General features: G+C 40.6%; 1 protein-coding gene across 2 annotated transcripts in view; it reads left to right on the top strand.

Moving 5' to 3' along the window:
* The window catches only part of STON2 (stonin 2), a 70,389-nt gene extending 53,572 nt beyond the window's left edge, over window positions 1-16,817 (top strand). For both annotated transcript variants that reach the window (XM_059850098.1, XM_059850099.1), the window contains exons 5-7: window positions 3,156-4,988; window positions 10,869-11,071; window positions 12,347-16,817. In XM_059850098.1, coding sequence (XP_059706081.1) covers window positions 3,156-4,988; window positions 10,869-11,071; window positions 12,347-12,430 — 2,120 coding nt within the window. In that variant the 3' untranslated portion in view covers window positions 12,431-16,817. The remainder of the gene's footprint in view (window positions 1-3,155; window positions 4,989-10,868; window positions 11,072-12,346) is intronic.
* The last annotated feature ends 324 nt before the right edge of the window (window positions 16,818-17,141 follow it).

Here is a 17,141-nt window from a genome sequence, read left to right as displayed (position 1 = left end):
TGAGGTACAGAGCAACAGTGTTCAACATGTAACACTTTCACAGTCAGAAATTAGAAAAAAGTGGGAAGAAAACCAGAAGCTGTGATGTGATGTGATGGGATATTCCCAGAGCCACAGACGAGGTTGGTGTCAAGGCTGGAAGTAGGAGTTCAGTTGTATCACTTCAGAGTGACGGCCCCCTCACTCGCATCTTTTAAATTACACCATCTCTCTTGGTAAGATCAGAAACACAACAGACCGGCCCAAAAACTGTGCGCAGACACAGTTGTATTGACTTGAATATGGAAAAGCAAGAAAATGACCAGATATGGTTGTCATGGAAGCTCTGTGGAAGTATAACCTTTGTCATGGAGACATAACTGCACAGCAGCTTGGTCCTTGATTTCTTCCAGATTCTGTCTATCTGCGTTTTCTGCTTTTCTATAATTGCTTATACATACACCACAGGTTTTGTTGCTGGCATCCTCATGACCTGGCTGATCTTTAAAGACCAAGTCTGTATACCAGTGTCTGGTGGACTTTATGTAAAGAGCCCTAGAAGAGATACAGCTAGGCCAACAGAAATCTTAGCAGTGCTTGCTTTGTCTAAGGGACTGGTGTAGACTACCTCAGGGAAGTCAGGACCCCTTTGGAAGGTGTGACACGTTAAGGGTATATCTTTACTACAGACTAAAGTTCAAAGACTTATCTGAATTATATGTAAGTTAATATATTCAGGTAACAGGAGCAGTCACACCATGAAGCTCTGAGCTGATTTCTCTCAAGAGGTAAAATAGATGAGTACTCAGAAATTTGAAATTTCAGGCATTTGTTCAGGTCCAATTCTGAATGTTGTTATCTGCCTTTCTTTTTTCAAAGGTATGTAATACCCTCAGGTCTTCTTCGTACTTCATGACACAGTTTTGATCACACCTTGCAGTATCAATGTCCTTTAGCAGTTGGATGGCTGCCTTTCCCCCAGGCACAAAGTACCTGATGGTACTACCTGATGGTTTTGGCCAAAGTAGTCGTGATTTAGCCAAATAGAAAAATGAAAATATGATACATTAAAGAGAACCAAAGCTTTCTTTCCTTGTCACAAGGAAATTAAAATTGCAGGCAGAGAAGAGGCGGTCTGCTCTTAAGCAACCCAGACCTTATAAACATTGGAATTTTAGAAGTCCTAAATGAAACAAGGAATGTTTTCCTGGAAATACCATAAGACCTTTGTTTCAAGGTGCTACGTGCTGGATGACCAAAGTCCAGGAAAGACGTGAGACAGCATAGGCAACATATTGGTGTGGACTGAGGATCGGAATAATATCAGATTACTCTCTATGGGTTCTTTATTACTTTCTTACTCAGTATATGATTGTGGATAATAGTCAGTTGGATTGTTGTTTCCCGTCCCCAAATCTGTTTATAGCCTTGTGGCAATATTTAGCAAATAAGGGATCCACCACTGCGCCTTGTGATGTGACCAGTAGCAGGGGCTACAGACAGGCGCTGTGCAAAGCTGGGAGTGAGATAGCAGCGTAGAGAAGAAAATCTGAGAAACTGAGACAGTGGCACTTCTTTAATAGACACTTTGCAGTGCATGGGTAGTCTGTAAAAGCTGTCTGTTCTTATTGCTTTCTATTGCTGTGGCTTGAAAAATAAATTGGTGTCATTCACCTTCATATATAATTCTTAATTGTAATAACCTTTAGAACTTGGTTGGTGTGTTTTGTCGTTAGATCAGAAGGTTGGGTAAACTTACATATTGTTGGAATGAGAGGGCCAGAATATCAAGTTAGCCAAGACATTATAATGAGCTCATGGCAGCACTTCGGCTAGCATGATTATTCCCTATTTCATATTCTTAATAGTAGCTGAAATAAAAATTCAAATTGTCTGTTATGGTTGAGGCAGAATGGAAATCAAGCTCATCTTTTTTTGGGAACTAGTGGCAATTTAAATAATGACTTTAAATAGTTTGGTGGTGTTGTTGCTGTAAATTATGCTCAAATCACAGGTGTACAGCTATACAACAGTGCTACATTTTACATTTACTTCTTGCTTGTACTGAAGAATAGTGATATGTATAAAACATGGGATGTCTGGGAGAAGCAAAAAGCACAAATGCCAGCACTGCTGTATCATGTAAAACAAACATGGTGCAGTTACAGAGTATAATTTCATGCTGGCTGCTTATTATTGGAACATTCTGATTCATTACCTCAGTAGGAAGAAAATGGGAATAAAATCATTACATTTCTTAACACTGAGAATTTGTGCTTGTTTTGGAAAACACCTTATTACCACTACAACAATCCTGGGAAGAGTTGGGACTGAAATAGCGCACTGTGATACGGTTTTCTAGGAAGTGTCTTGGCAGATCCTGGGACTAGGAAAATAGCATTCAAAGGTGCCCTGTCCTGAGAGAGGATGAGGGCAGCTTCCACAACACAAGTAAAAACCATGTTTTTCCTTATCCTAACATATATCCCTAGATCACAGCTTCTCCAAGAGATGTTTCAGAGACATCCAAGGACTGTCAGAGTCTTGCACACTGGGTATGATAAAGACTCTCTTTGCTGAACACATCCTGAGGAAAAATCACACCTGGGCACCTTTTGTAGTTCCATCACCATACCCCATGTGCTTTGTGGTAATGACAAATGTGCAGACAAGTACATGGGGACAGATTGCAGAAGTGCTCTTCCTCAATGTTCATTCCTCTTCTTACCGGATTATTCTCTGGAGCAAAGGGTATAGGGACAGAAAAGGGAGGAAAATTGTAACAAGGCTGAGGGAACATTCCAGGCAAATAATAGAAGATAACTGTAGAGAAGAAATGCATCCTGAAAGTTTAGAGAGGGAAATTTTAAAAAATCACCGTGACATGGGGTTTCTCCTTTAGGTCATTATGTTGGGATGAGATCAGTACAATCATTGCTGTCATTCCTTTAATATGTCTTTCTGGATTTCTTTTCTGTGTTCAACTGTGTATCTTTTAATTAATTCTTGTCAGACTCCTCAGCATTTTAGCCAAGTCTTTTGACTATCTTATTCTTGCTCAGGATATGAATAGGCCTTCCTTGAGTGTGCAGACTCTGAGGGTTTTTTTAAGGAGTGAACTAAGTAATTCCAGAATAATTAGCTGAAATTTCTTCCCCTCCCCTCTTTTTTTAAAGACAACTCCTCGTCTCTCCAGGAAGATGAAGAGATAGAAATGGAGGCTGTCAATTGGCAGCTGAACACCTCCATGAATGGCCATTCATCTACCCCAACCACAGTTCGCTTTCCCAGCTGGGTGACTTTTGATGACAATGAAGTCAGTTTTGCACCACAGAGCCTTTCTCCCTTGCAAACAGATACCCCACCTGCAGAAACACAGGCTCCAGATGTTAACTTTAATCTCACTACGTCTTTAAAGAAAAGAGAACGTCCTAAAAGTACATTGGGAGACCTCTCCAAAATTCAAAAACTAGATCTCTCTTCTTTAACCAAGCTGCCTTCTGTTGAAACACCACCGTGGAGTGCTACTAATCCCTTTCTGGATGAATCTCTTCGAGATGTCCAACCCTCGCCCATCAATCCATTCAGCTCATTCTTTGAGGAACAAGAGAGGCGTTCCAAAAGCTCTTCTGTCTCCAGTGCTCCAGGCAAAAGCCAAAGAGACTCTCTCATTATTCTCCATCAAGAGCCTGATACCGTCAGTTTCCATAAGGCAAACAAAACTGTAACGCACACAGATGCTGTAGAGCAGCTCAAACAGCTCCAGATCGGAGACCCAGATGGTGTGAGCAGTCCTACCTTGCCTGATGATGACCCCATGATGCCATATGATCTGGATGCAGCTTTATTTAACCTGGCACCAGCTCAGCCAAAGGATGGATGGCCAATGATGCTGAGGATCCCAGAGAAGAAGAACATTATGTCATCGAGGCACTGGGGACCAATATACGTTAAGCTGACTAACAGTGGATGTATACAGCTTTTTTATGAGAAGGGACTAGAGAAGCCTTTTCGGGAGCTCAAACTTGAAATCAATCATGAGATTTCAGAGCGCAAGCTGCAGAACTATGATGAGAATGGAAGGATACACAGCGTGCGACTGGATCGCACAACATACAAGGAGAAAAAGAAGTATCAGCCTAAACCAGCCATTGCACACACTGCGGAGAGAGAGCAAATTATCAAGCTTGGGACTACAGATTATGAAGACTTCCTTAGCTTCATCACTGCTGTGCAAGACACACTGATGAACTTGCCAGCTTCATCAACAGATCTGAGCACAGTGGGACTGAATTATCAAGAAGAAGAAATCACTGTGGATGTCAGGGATGAGTTTCATGGCATCTTGGCCAAGGGAGATAGCGCGATTCTCCAGCACAGTGTGCTGACTCATATCTATGTTCTCAGCTTCCTTTCTGGCCTGGCAGAATGCAGACTGGGCCTTAATGATATCCTGATCAAAGGGAATGAAATAGTTGCAAGGCAGGATATTATGCCCACTACTACCACTAAGTGGATTAAATTATTCAGCTGCCGCTTCCATTCATGTGTGGATGAGGATGTGTTTAATAACTCCCGTATTATCCTGTTCAACCCCTTGGATGCCTGTCGGTTTGAACTGATGAGATTCAGGACTGTCTTTGCTGAGAAAACTTTGCCTTTTACTCTGAGGACAGCTGCCAGCATCAATGGTGCTGAGGTGGAGGTGCAGAGCTGGCTGATGATGTCCACGGGGTTCTCTTCCAACCATGACCCTTTAACTCAGGTCCCTTGTGAAAACGTGATGATCCGCTACCCTGTGCCAAGTGAGTGGGTGAAGAACTTCCGCAGGGAGAGTGTCCTGGGGGAGAAATCTTTGAAAGCCAAGGTGAACAAGGGAGCCACTTTTGGATCAACCAGTCTGTCTGGTTCTGAGCCAGTAATGAGAGTAACTTTGGGAACTGCCAAATACGAACATGCCTTTAATTCCATTGTATGGAGGATAAACCGACTGCCTGACAAAAACTCAGGTGAGTGGCATATACCATCTCTGCAGGAATAAAATAAAACAAGTTACGTATTTTGAAAGGTAAGAAATACTGAGTTTAAATGGTGAGAGATAGATCATCCTCTGTAGTATACCAAAGGGCATAAGTTAGTTGCATGAAGTATTTGTCTGACCCTTCATTGTAATAGTTTTATGTATACTACAAATATAGCTAATGATAAAAACAGTTTTAGGTTTTCTAGATGCAAAAATATGTGTTCTGTCTCTTCTTGGAGGTATTTAAAAAAGTTAGTACTCAGGGAGGTGGTTTAGTGGTAGACTAGATTCATGCTAGGTTAATGGTTGGACTTGATAATCCAAAAGATATTTTCCAATAAGTGGTTCTGTGATTCTCTGATTATGAAACCTAAGCATCAAATATCTGTGTGCTCAGTACTGTGCTTGGAGTCGGGGCTTTTTCATGCAACTTGCAAAAGCAAGATTCTATGCTATGGGACTGAATGACAGGATCAGATATATTGCTGTAGCTCCAGCACATGTGATATCTTTTCCAAGCATACTGGGCCTGTGCTACATATTTCAATGCATATGCCACAGTTAATGCCTCTGAATTATCTGAAATGGGGATTGTAAGAGAACAGAAGACATTGCTCAACCACAAAAAAAAAAAAAAAAAAAAAAAAAAAAAAAAAAAAAGATATTTCCAAACACCATTTTGTGGCTATATTTCTGTGATCAGTGCAGATAGGGAATTACAGCTTAAACCGGAAGAGAGAATACCAACATGAAACCCACTTTGTATTTCTATCCCAACTCTTTATATTTCTAGTAACATGGTCATAATTAAACATGAAAATGATGTAGGCAAGCTACTGTTCCCTTTGGCCATTTCTGCTAGTCATTCTATTTGCTGCCTGTCATCTACGGTGCACAATAAAGCTGGACAACTCAGGTTTATTCTTAGTTATAGTGAATTCTACTTCTTGACGTATCTGATCTAGAATTTTACAAATTAGATGGACTTTTCGGTATTAACGCTGTAGTAATGCATCTGGGCACTGGGAGAGTTTCAGTGTTCCCTAAAGGAAAGTTCATTGTGGTACCAGATTTGGCACTCTCTGTATGTTTTTCCTGAGTTTGAGTTATAATGTCAGCAAAACAGTGATCCAAGTGTCCTAATCTTTTGGGTCATGTTTCAGCCCAAGGACATTAGTTTACACTATGGATTACAAATTGGGAGGGATATCACTGACGAAAGGGAAGGCTCCAGGTTTGCTGTAAACTGAGGTGGAAGAAGACAGAGCTTGGAAACTTGAGAGAAATACAGCAATGAAAAATTCACCCCAGGCTGTTTATGAGCAATAACATGCTTGTGAAGAAAATCTCAATATGCCATCTGCACGGGCTCTGGGAATGAGACGCTGTGAAATTGGGCCTTCTGTGGTATCTTCTCTCCAAAGATCTCAGTGTACCATACAGACATCACAGCTGAGGAAACCAAAGCTCTCAGACTTTAACACAATCACAGAACATGCCAGTAGTAAACCAGGAGAAGAGGCAAAACCCCTGTCTCTACTGCCTCCTGCAAGGTGGTGCTGCCTTACTCATTGCTACTCTGAGGGAGATACTGATCTGTGCCTCTTGTTTCCTTCTTTCCCATGGTGACTCTTTATTGTATATACACTGTGACAGGGGGAAGGAAATACATTACAGATTTGTTGCTGCTGTTGGACCCCTGCCACAGAGCATCTATCCATCAGTGTCATCATGCAAAACACAGGGCACTTGGTATTTGTTTACATCCTGAGAGGAAGAGAGTGTCCTCACCCCTCCGGTCAGATCAGATGTTATTTCAGGGAAAGGAAGAGCCTTGGAAGCACTGTCTTGGCTAAGACACATGAGGTATGTGAGAGGGAGGGAATCCCAAAGTGATGACAGGGCAAGCCAAGTAGTTTAAATACGACCTTGCCCTTCAGGGACTATTTCTGTTTATTGGTGGTACTTCATCCCATGGTTCTCCTTTCTCAAAGTATATGGCAAACACAGAGGTATATTAAGTGGTACTCAGAAGCATTCATTCCCACTCCCTCTTAGATTTGCCTGATGGACAACATATGCTTTTGTCCAAGTGATAGTCATGTGGGATCTAACTACCAGCCTCGTGCACATTTGGCTGTATCCAGGCCCGTCCACAAGTCATATAATAACCCAACTTCATGTATTTGCAAAGTTGTCATAAATGATGCAGTTCTCAAGCACTAAACACAAAACTATGAGTCCACTGACTCACACTTTATGCTCTCTTACTGTGATACCTGTTACTCACCCTTAAGAGCACTCTGGGTCTTCCATAAATATCTAGCCTGGTAATGAACTGCTTTGATGGCTGGGACTTCAAAGCAGGTGAGGAGTAGTGGCATCACATTGGGATCGAGGGAAGTGCTGCCACAGCCTGCAGCTCCACCTGCTTCCAGAGGCCACACAACAGGTCCACAGCACTTGGGGCATATACATTGCATGTGTGCTCCAGCACATGTGCCTGTCTGCCAGACATGCTCACAGGAGTATGTAGGTGGGCACACATTTTGGGACTTTCTGTTCATCCACAGTGGGTGCTGTGACACACAGTCCCTTGCAAACACAATCCCAGAACTCCAGAGGTCTCCAGATAGCCAGCTGAACCTCTTGTGCTTCACTCCATTCCCTGAATGTGGACTGGTGCAGTCTCTGTGTAAAGGTGAGGAGCATGACCCCCAAACCTGCCGTCCCCATGAGAGCGTGTCCCTGCCATAACTCACTGCTTGTATGAGGGTTGTAACGTCCTAAGTTCCCAGATTGTTGAGAATTATTTCAGCAGCTTTGCACTCTTATCTAAATTTTTTCTTTCTCTGCTTACTAATGGGATGGGCCCTTTGCACTCTCACTCTAGGAGACAGTGTTATCAGCACTGTCTGTATTATATTGTAGAAAGTATCTGCTTATGACTGAACATTGAAAAGCATGTGACAAGTGAAGGACAGTGCATACTCTGACTATGATTTGACCTAAGGAAAAAAATTGGGACTGGATTCTACTGAGCACATTGCTGAATCTGTGAAGCAGGGATGTAACATCTATGCAGAGCCTTGGATCTGGATTTGAACTTTCTCTAGCTAGGCTGTGGATCCCAGGCATGTTGCCTGGAATAGCTTCTGAAGAGATTATATCTTTTAATCCAAACATGTTGGGACATTTGGAGTGTCATGAGTCATTTGGAACAGATTCTCTCCAATCACAGTTACACTTGCATATATATTAATTATCAGATCCTTGATTGTCAGAACAAACTGGTAGGAGCTCAAGGAAACAAGAGGTGCAAAACAAAAGCAGTGTGTTGATTCCTCCTGATTTTACTAATAAGAGTACCTGTTCATTAGAGAAAGAGCTCTGAATGAGCCTGTTGAACGGTCTATAGAGGTGGTGCCTTGTGAGCCTCATGCCCAGGACAGTATTCATTCACTACTATTCATGGGCAAGGTAATTTTGCAGTAGCTTCAGTGGTGGAGTTGCTTTCTTAATCTGTTCACCTTGTTATCTACCACACTGAGCTGGTTTAAATTAATAACTTCCAGAATTTTTATGCAATTGGGGGGATGGGGGGGGGTGTTGAAATTATGGACAAGGGTCCATTATGGAAACTGGACAAGAGTCCAGTTGAAATTATGAAGAGTTGAAAAGTTCAGCTCTCCAAAGCACCTGGCCTGCAGTGTGCTCAAGCCCAGTTGAACACTTCCCAGTGATACCTTCACACACATCCACCCCAAAAGCAGCTGAGCACGTGCCGCTCAGGAGTGTCGCAGCACAAGCTGAACGTTCCGCAGCTGTGGATGTGGGCTGCACCAGGGAACAGAGCCACCCCTCCTGGGCTGCTGGCATTCTCCAGTCTGGAGGAGGGAGCAACCCACAGCAGACTAGAGAGGAAAAGCATATCAAAGCAGATGAGCAGGAAGGATTACAATGAGGAGTCTGCTGGAAGTGGTTCCATATGAGGAAAGAGATATGAAGGGATGGGGGAGCCTGAGACTGGGGGTTGGTTGCCAGTACTGAGTGCTGAACCCAGATTTTTGGAGCCAGTTTTAGGCATCTTCATAAAGAAATGCCAGAGAGCAGTGCTGTGTCACCAGGGGCCCCGTGTCAGATCCTGAACTGTGCTGCTACTGTGGCTGTGCTCACCACAGCCACACTCAAGAACTGGCCAGAAGCAAAAGCACTGCAGTGCTGGAGGACATGGTGGTCTCCCTGAGAGCTCCTGGGGCTGCTGCTCTCCTGTGGTGGGCAGGACCACCAGGAAGGCCTGCTGTGTACCACAGCTCTTGATCCAGAAAAAGAATGTCCATGTATAAAAAGCCAGGAAGGGCTGTCAAACAGAGATCCTGGCTTGCTCTAGAACCAGGGCAAATTAGTCAGTACTCTGCTTGGGATAATTAATCCTGATAAAAAGTGGATGTATTCTTAATGCTTGCAAGAACTTGAGCTTCTATATCTGCTTGATAATTGCACCCATTCATCCATAACTTGTCTCCAGCTATGGTGCTGCATATTCTTGGTCTCTGCTGAACTGCACAGCCTCTCACTGGATTTGCTGCACACACATTATTTTACAAACCTTCCAGTGGCGAGGGAACTTTGGCTAGACCATTTTGAAATATGAGGCTGACTCTAGATGAAGTTCTTACCCAGACTTATACCAAGCAGAATTTTTTTTCCAGTTCTATTTCAGAAGTCAAGTGGGATGTTGCAATGCCTAAGCCCTCTAGAGACTGCTTATTTCATTCTATTGAGACAAGTCATACTTCCCAATCCTGCATCTTGCTTTTCAGGCTTCAGTTTAAGAAGGCTGACTTTGGGCTAAGCAGGTGTATTCCAGTGGGAGCTTGTGGTCTTTCTCCACCCAGTTCTCTTTACTTTGTCTTCCTTCCTTATCTCTGTCCTGTTGACCTGCACACCTTGCTGACCTGCACAGAGAAGAACTTTCTTAGTGAACAAGTGTTCAGGAACCCTAAAGCCTATAATAAAGGCAGGCAAAGATTCCATTCATTTACTTATACATTCATTTACACATGCATAGATAATGGGATCCTTTCAATCAGAAAGCTCTCTGTGGCTGTGAAGGCTTTCATCCTCATTTTGCAAATAGAAACTGAGGCAGAGACATTAAATTACTTGCTCAAGAGCTTAAGGAGTTGGCAGCAGTCAGAGAAAAAGCCGACTTAGTTTGACTAGAAGTCCCTGCTTTAATTTTTAAACATCATTGCTGTCCAGGAAAACAAAGAAGAAAGAAGAATAAGGGTTATTTACATATGGCAGAGCTAAACATTACCTCCTCTCCTTGCCACCCTTAATGACTAGCCACCTTGTCATGGGTTCCAGTGAGGAATAAGTGGTTTTTCCGAAGTTTTGCACAAATTTGCATTTTGAACATGAGAAAGTTATTTAACCTTATCCAGTACATTTTCTTCTGTTAAAAAGGGGGATAGCAATTTCAAATAAACATCAAATATTTCCAAATTCCTTCTTTTCTTACTGTCATTTCGCAGCATTTCAGAAGAATGTGCCACAATGTACTTAGCATGTGAAAGACACTGAGGGAATCAAGAGGACAAATACTTTCACCTACTGTGCTTGATTTACTTCTTATATTTTCACCCACTAAAAGCAAAATAGAGTCTTTAGCAATCCTTTTTGCATTTTGTTTAATTCCTTTGGTAAATTTAGCCATTGAAGCAGGTAAGACACTTGCTATGAACTAATTCACCTAGGGAGAATCTCAGTTTCCTGCAGCCTCATGATGCTGCTTTCTCCTTGACGTTGTGTTTTAATTCATCTGACACAACTCTCATGACTGTTTACTCTCTTTTTCCAGCTTCTGGCCATCCTCACTGCTTTTTCTGTCACCTAGAGCTTGGCTCTGACCGGGAAGTGCCTTCCAGTTTTGTCCGCTATGTAGATGTGGAATTTGACATGCCCACCACTTCTGCGTCCAAAGCCACTGTTCGCTCCATCTCTGTCGAGGACAAGACCGATGTCAGGAAGTGGGTCAACTATTCAGCACACTACAGTTACAAGGTAAAGCTGAGCAGTGCTAATCACCATGGTTACTTTGCATGCTTCATTGTCTTGAAAAGTATGGGCAGACAAATAAAATACCGTGGACAGTAGACGTGGGAATTTGGCTCATGCCTGGCTGTGTGCAGTAGCTACCCATGTGCAGCTATTGATTCATGGCAGATAAGCAGTGGATTATCTCAGCAAAGATGAAATAGATTTGCTTGCAGTTGCCTGTGGAAGAGCGTGCACACAGCCAACTCCTGGAGATTAGCTGATATGGAGAGTTTGAACAGGGAGTTCTGCTGCTCTTCCCTAGTGGGAGTGCTGCCGTGGGAGTCCTACTGCAGACAGAAGAATTGCAGTATTCCTCTGCTTAAATACTTTTTTCTTCTGTCTGCCCTAAGGAGAGGAGCAGATAGGAAAGTGCACTATGTATATACCTGCCAAAATATCTCAGTAAATTTGCATGTTAGCTGAATACTCCGCAGAGAATTTGGCATCCTACCTTGCCTTCTTTGAGAGCAATGATAAAGAGATTCTGAAAAGATTCTCATGGCTAATATTTTTACTGGTAATTGTAATAATATTTTTAGTAGTTTCTTAAATCCCCTAGAGATGGTATTTGATCTTAAGTATCCCTTTTAAGAATTAAAACATTGGATTATTCCCAAGTTTTTGGAGATGAGGAAATTCAGAACCCAAACATAGATTCCCTTGGCCCTGTCCCAATCCAAACTGGTATCTGTGGGCCAAAGCACCTCTGAGCCTGAGGACAGCAGGGAGTGTGCTGAGATTTGGGGTAGTGTTAGGCACTGCTTCAAGAAGCAGGGAGTTGGATTTGATGATCTTTATGGGTCCCTTCAAACTCAAGATCATTTAAAAAAATCTCTTCGCTTTATACATCAGTCTTCTCAGAATTTTTAATTAAGGCTGATTTTCTGCTGTCATGTAGGAAGCCACGTGTTGTCTGCAGATTTGGTTCTGAGCTTGTATTCAGAGTACAACTGGGAATAGTAATGAATATAAAGTCATGTGAGTTCTCTGCATGACATTATGTCTTCTGGAAATTATTTCACGACACTGCTGAATTGTAGAACTGCTTAGATTAGACTGAAAATCCTTATAGTAAATAAAATCCAATTTTCCCTGACCCTCAGTCTATTTTTCCACTCAACCCTCTCAGGTCACCAAGAGTTTCTTTGCCTGAACACAAGAAACACCACTGAGGAAGATTTGTGAATATTTTGTTTTCCTTTCTCATTACAAATTTTCTTCCTCTTTTTCTTCTGCCAGGTCGAAATAGAGCAGAAAAAAAGCTTGAATGAGGATCTGAAGGCAGAAAGTACTGCAGATGTCAATGAATGTGCTACACAGTAAAAGAAGATCGATCTGCAAGTTCCTGGAGGGGTGGTCAAATTAACAGACCTGGAAGAAATTACTTGCAGGGCTTGGGTATTTTTCTTTTAAAAAATTAGGGACTGCTACCTTTAAAATAATGCTCTGAAGAGTATAATTTTTTTCTCCTTCTGATGATCCATACTTTGAAAAGAATGTGGTCAGGGTTTGTTTGGAGGGGATCCACAGGCTTTTGATGGAACAAGTACAGTTGTACAGTCAAGCCTGCCTTTTCTGCCTTTTCACCATTTAGGTTGTGCACTCAAGTATGGTCTGGCAACCATCTCAGCCACACCAGAAAACAACCTTTATCTCACAATCTTGCTCTCCCACATTAGGCATTTTGTTTTCAATGCCTTTTGGTTTGGCTTTGACTGAATTGCTTCCTTCTGAACTGCCAAATAAAATTCAGGGAGGATCAAGTGAAAAATTATATAAAATCTCCTTTCTGAAATGGTCCACAGAGTGAAAACCCTGAACATCATTCTGAAGACTCAACACACTCTGCATCTTAAACAAAGAGAATGGTCTGTGTGTTGAAGTAGATGAACTACAGACAGGACAGCTGATCACAGAGCTGTCCCTCTGTTCAGCCCTTCCTGTCTCATCCCTTGAGTGACGTGTCACTGTGCATGTTTTCACGGGGTTTGCACAAGTTACAAGAAAGCCTCTGCAATTTCTTACAATTTTTAGTTTGTAGTCTGAGCCGTTCTGGTATCTTGACTGAACATGGTCATGGCTGCTAGTAATAGGGAATGTGTGTTACAATAGTGGAGGTACCAGAGGGACTTTGCTAAGATTAGATCATTCCTGCCTAGAAAGATATTTAAGGGAAAACATGGGGGTTTAGTTTTGGGTTTGGGGGTTTTTTGTATGTTTACTTGGATGGGTAAAATGGGTGTTTATTGAAAATGTCAGAACACAATTACTTTAACAGAAAATGTTGTTTGCTTTCCTGAAAATCCTTGGAAGTCTGTCCAACACAATATTACTTTCATGTTCTATCTTGAACCTACAATATAAGTAACTTGTATATTTATAATACTCCCATTAACTGGGCCCCAAAATCTCTTTCCAAAAATTAACAAGCTTCTATCATGAGATTTTTTATCCCCACTTAGCTGGAAGTAATAGCAAGTCTTAAAGCCTCTTTCTAAATAAAAGTGCAGAAGATATAAATCACTCATTCACGCATATTTTCAGAGAAAACAGTGTTAAAAGTACCCATTTTTAGTTGTTTCTATGACTTGTGTAATATTTTGTTTCGTAATGTTAAATGTAAAGTAAGTAATTTATTAAATCATTTATCTTTTGAAAGGTTACTACTGACTATAAAATACACATTTGGAAAACTTCGGCAATGTAATTTAAAATCATAATGAATTAAAATGAAAACTTTTTTATAAATTTATTTCATTTTACATTTAATATAAAAAATTAATACACTCTTGATTTACCACTTTCACTGTGACTCCTATAAAAATTACTACAATGTTAAAATCACAAATAAATAATGACATTAATTTCATTGAGTCAGAAACTGGTAGTGGTAGAATTTAAAATAAATTGTAGGGAACTTTTAAATGCCTTTTTTATATGCACCTACATTTCAAGCCTGCATCACCCTAGTGACACATACTTAGACAGGTACACCACTGTAAATATGTAAAGTCTCAATCCTTCTAGGACTTACTGACAAGCCTGTAATACTCCACTGTAGGTAGCCCTTCTGGGCCCAGGATGCTCCTTGGAGCGCACCAGTTAATACTAAGCATTTGCAACATCTCTCTAAATGGAAGAATGCTATTAACTTTCATTAAGAATTTTGAGATCAAGGGATTAAAATTTCTGATATTATTAATGATAACTTGTATAGGTTGTGAAATATCTGGGAGGACAGGGCTGAATTTGTGACTGATCCTCAGCTCTGTCACAGGCTGGCTGTGATAAGTTGCATGGCAACTCCTCTACAAAATTCACTCCTGTTCAAAGGCAGTCATAGAATTTCTGGGTGGTCTTCCTGCTTTTCACTGCAGCTCCTAATGTACAGTTTCTGAAATCCCACCATCAAGAAATAAAAAAAAAACCAAGCTGAAGCAGTGCTGAGATGTTTTGTAAAAGAAATGGAGATTTTCTACTCTGACCTGCAGGCTCAGTGTCTGATTTTTTTGCCCCTCAGCTCATGAAAACACAAATAAGTAATACAAGTTAGCAAAGTTATTTTGTACACCTCAAGAGGAGAGAAAATAAAAGGAATATAATTTTCCATCACCTGTTGAATTGGTGAATTGAATCATCATATGTTGACTTGTTAAACTATTCAGCCTCTATCATACTTGTGCCACAGAACATTCTATGTTCCAGTAACTGAAAGATAAACTTACTGGAGCTTTATGGATTTATTTAACTTCTGTACCACTTCATCACTGATTTTTTTTTTTTTTATTTCAGAATCAATGAATGAAAAATCTGACTCATCTTTCTCATGTAGTTGTACACAGAACTATTTCTTCCAGTCATCATGAATTTATGCAGGCAAAATTGGATAAGTGTTGTGGTTTACATGAAATCTACTTTATTCTTATCTCTGGAGAGATTTTTAGATGTACCTGCCACTGAATTTTCAAGAGTTAAGGATGAATACCTCAGCCAGAATCTCGAAAGATCTTATTTCTTTATTTCCTAAGGACTGGACTAAGTACTTTGATTTTTCAAAAGAGTGCTAATAACCAAAATCTTTAAGAAGTCTATTATTGATGTCACCAGGTGTCTCAGCTGAATTATTTTTTCAGTCCAGCACCATTGCAAGCATTGAGAATTTGAACACTGGGATCCTAAGTGCCCTTACTGAGGTCTCCACTGGTTTTTATTGATTAGATAGTGCCAATTTTTCAGTGTTACACACTGTCATATATGTACTTTATGTGCATATACTCTTCACCCATGTGAGTATAGTAGTAATTTGAACAGACTGTTGACTGGAGTGAAGGGAAAAGATCTGAGAAGTTTGTGAGTTTGAAAGTAGCAGAAATTATTTAGATACAAGCAGTGCCTGTAGTGGGGATTTGATTTTTTTTTTTTTTTTTTAAATTATGCAGAAGAATCTCTCTGACTAGTTTCAGATTACTGCTTCTCTTGAGAAAGATGTAATCACTGTCCTTTGGTATATTTGAAAGCTTTGTAGTACTCAAACACTCTGTGCAGGAAATGTGCCTTCAAGCTAAGCATACCTTTACTCCCTGAAGTGATTCCCACTTTCAGTTCTCTTTCTATTTCTCATTAGGGTTTTCATATTTGTACTGTGGTAAGACTTGAGGTGTTGTATGGAATTTTGCCTAGAAACATGAAGTGTCTTTGATCACAAGGGATAAAGATGAACAATATCTCCAGGCAGCTGAGGTTATTTTAGTTAATGTCTCTTACATTTATTAACTATGGACACTCTGCTAGAAAAGGAAAATGGGTGAATTCATCTGAGAAATACTAAAATTGACTGATGTTATTTTTGTTCTTTTATTTAGATTTAAATTTAGTCATCCTATGAAGGAGTCAGATATAGCAGTATCATTATAAACACTGCAGAAATAATCTTCCTTCTCTGGTGGGTTGCTGGCTGACAGTTACTTGATAGGATGTCCAACTTCTGTTCACATTATTTAGTAGCTGCTAAAACTCCCTCTTGAACAGTCACCTCCCAGCACAGACAGCAGTTGCATGCAAAAGAGCATGAAAGCAAGTGGAAAAGGTGTATGAAGTTCAGCCTGGAGATGCTTGCTCTTTTGCTTGCATAAAATTCTCAGTAATTTCCTTGGCCCTTCAGTGCACTAATCAAGTCCTTGATAGGTCACCTTCATTCCAGTTGGTGAAAAATTTCTTTCAGTGACTCATAGCAGCTCGTGTGCATAGCTGTATTAATCTCTGGAACTGACCAGCACAAGAATTTACAGCACACAGAGATCACTTAATGAAGTACTTACCCACTTCTGCCAGAAGTTAAATCTACATTATGACATGTGTAAGATACAAAATTTTGTGTGATAACATGCATAGCTCTTCCTAATGTTCCTGTTTTGTTCAGTCAGCCAGCCACCCCTCACTCATTCAACCATCCACCCTTCCATCCGTCCTACCCTCCTTCCCTCTCTCTTTCATACTTGCAATTTATTCTTTGCACTATTGACATTGATTGGTTTAATTATGATTTTGTAACATGTTCCTACCTTCTTATTTTGTAAAATAAGTAAGTCTTTACACTGGCTAACTTCGTAGAAGTGGTTTATTTTTTTTTTCTTTATATCAGTTGAACGGGATGTCAATTTTTTTGTTTAAACTACATGAAAATTTAAATAAATGTTAAGATGAAACAGCATATCCACATTTTCACTGTGAAATTGAAGTTGTACGTGCTGTATATTCTGATAAATCAGAGGTCTTGAATTCAGAAGAGGAAAAGGAATATTTTGAATGGTATAAAGGACAACATATATTAGAAGTTAAGGGAGTACATACAGAAAAGACATAACTTCATTTAATCAGGCAGCTTGAACGATAGACTGCAAGGGAAATGGAGCAGGCCTAGAGCCTGGGCCACATAACAGTCTGAAGTAGTTCTAACATAATATGGAAGATGGTCCAGCATTTGGAAAGAGAGTAATTGAGAACTGAAGCCTCTGCTCAGTGGTCTCTTCTTTGA

This window comes from Haemorhous mexicanus, chromosome 6 (genome assembly GCF_027477595.1).
Source record: "Haemorhous mexicanus isolate bHaeMex1 chromosome 6, bHaeMex1.pri, whole genome shotgun sequence".
Lineage (NCBI taxonomy): Eukaryota > Metazoa > Chordata > Aves > Passeriformes > Fringillidae > Haemorhous > Haemorhous mexicanus.
Note: the sequence above shows the minus strand (reverse complement) of the source record. Positions and strands in the feature narration are given on the sequence as shown.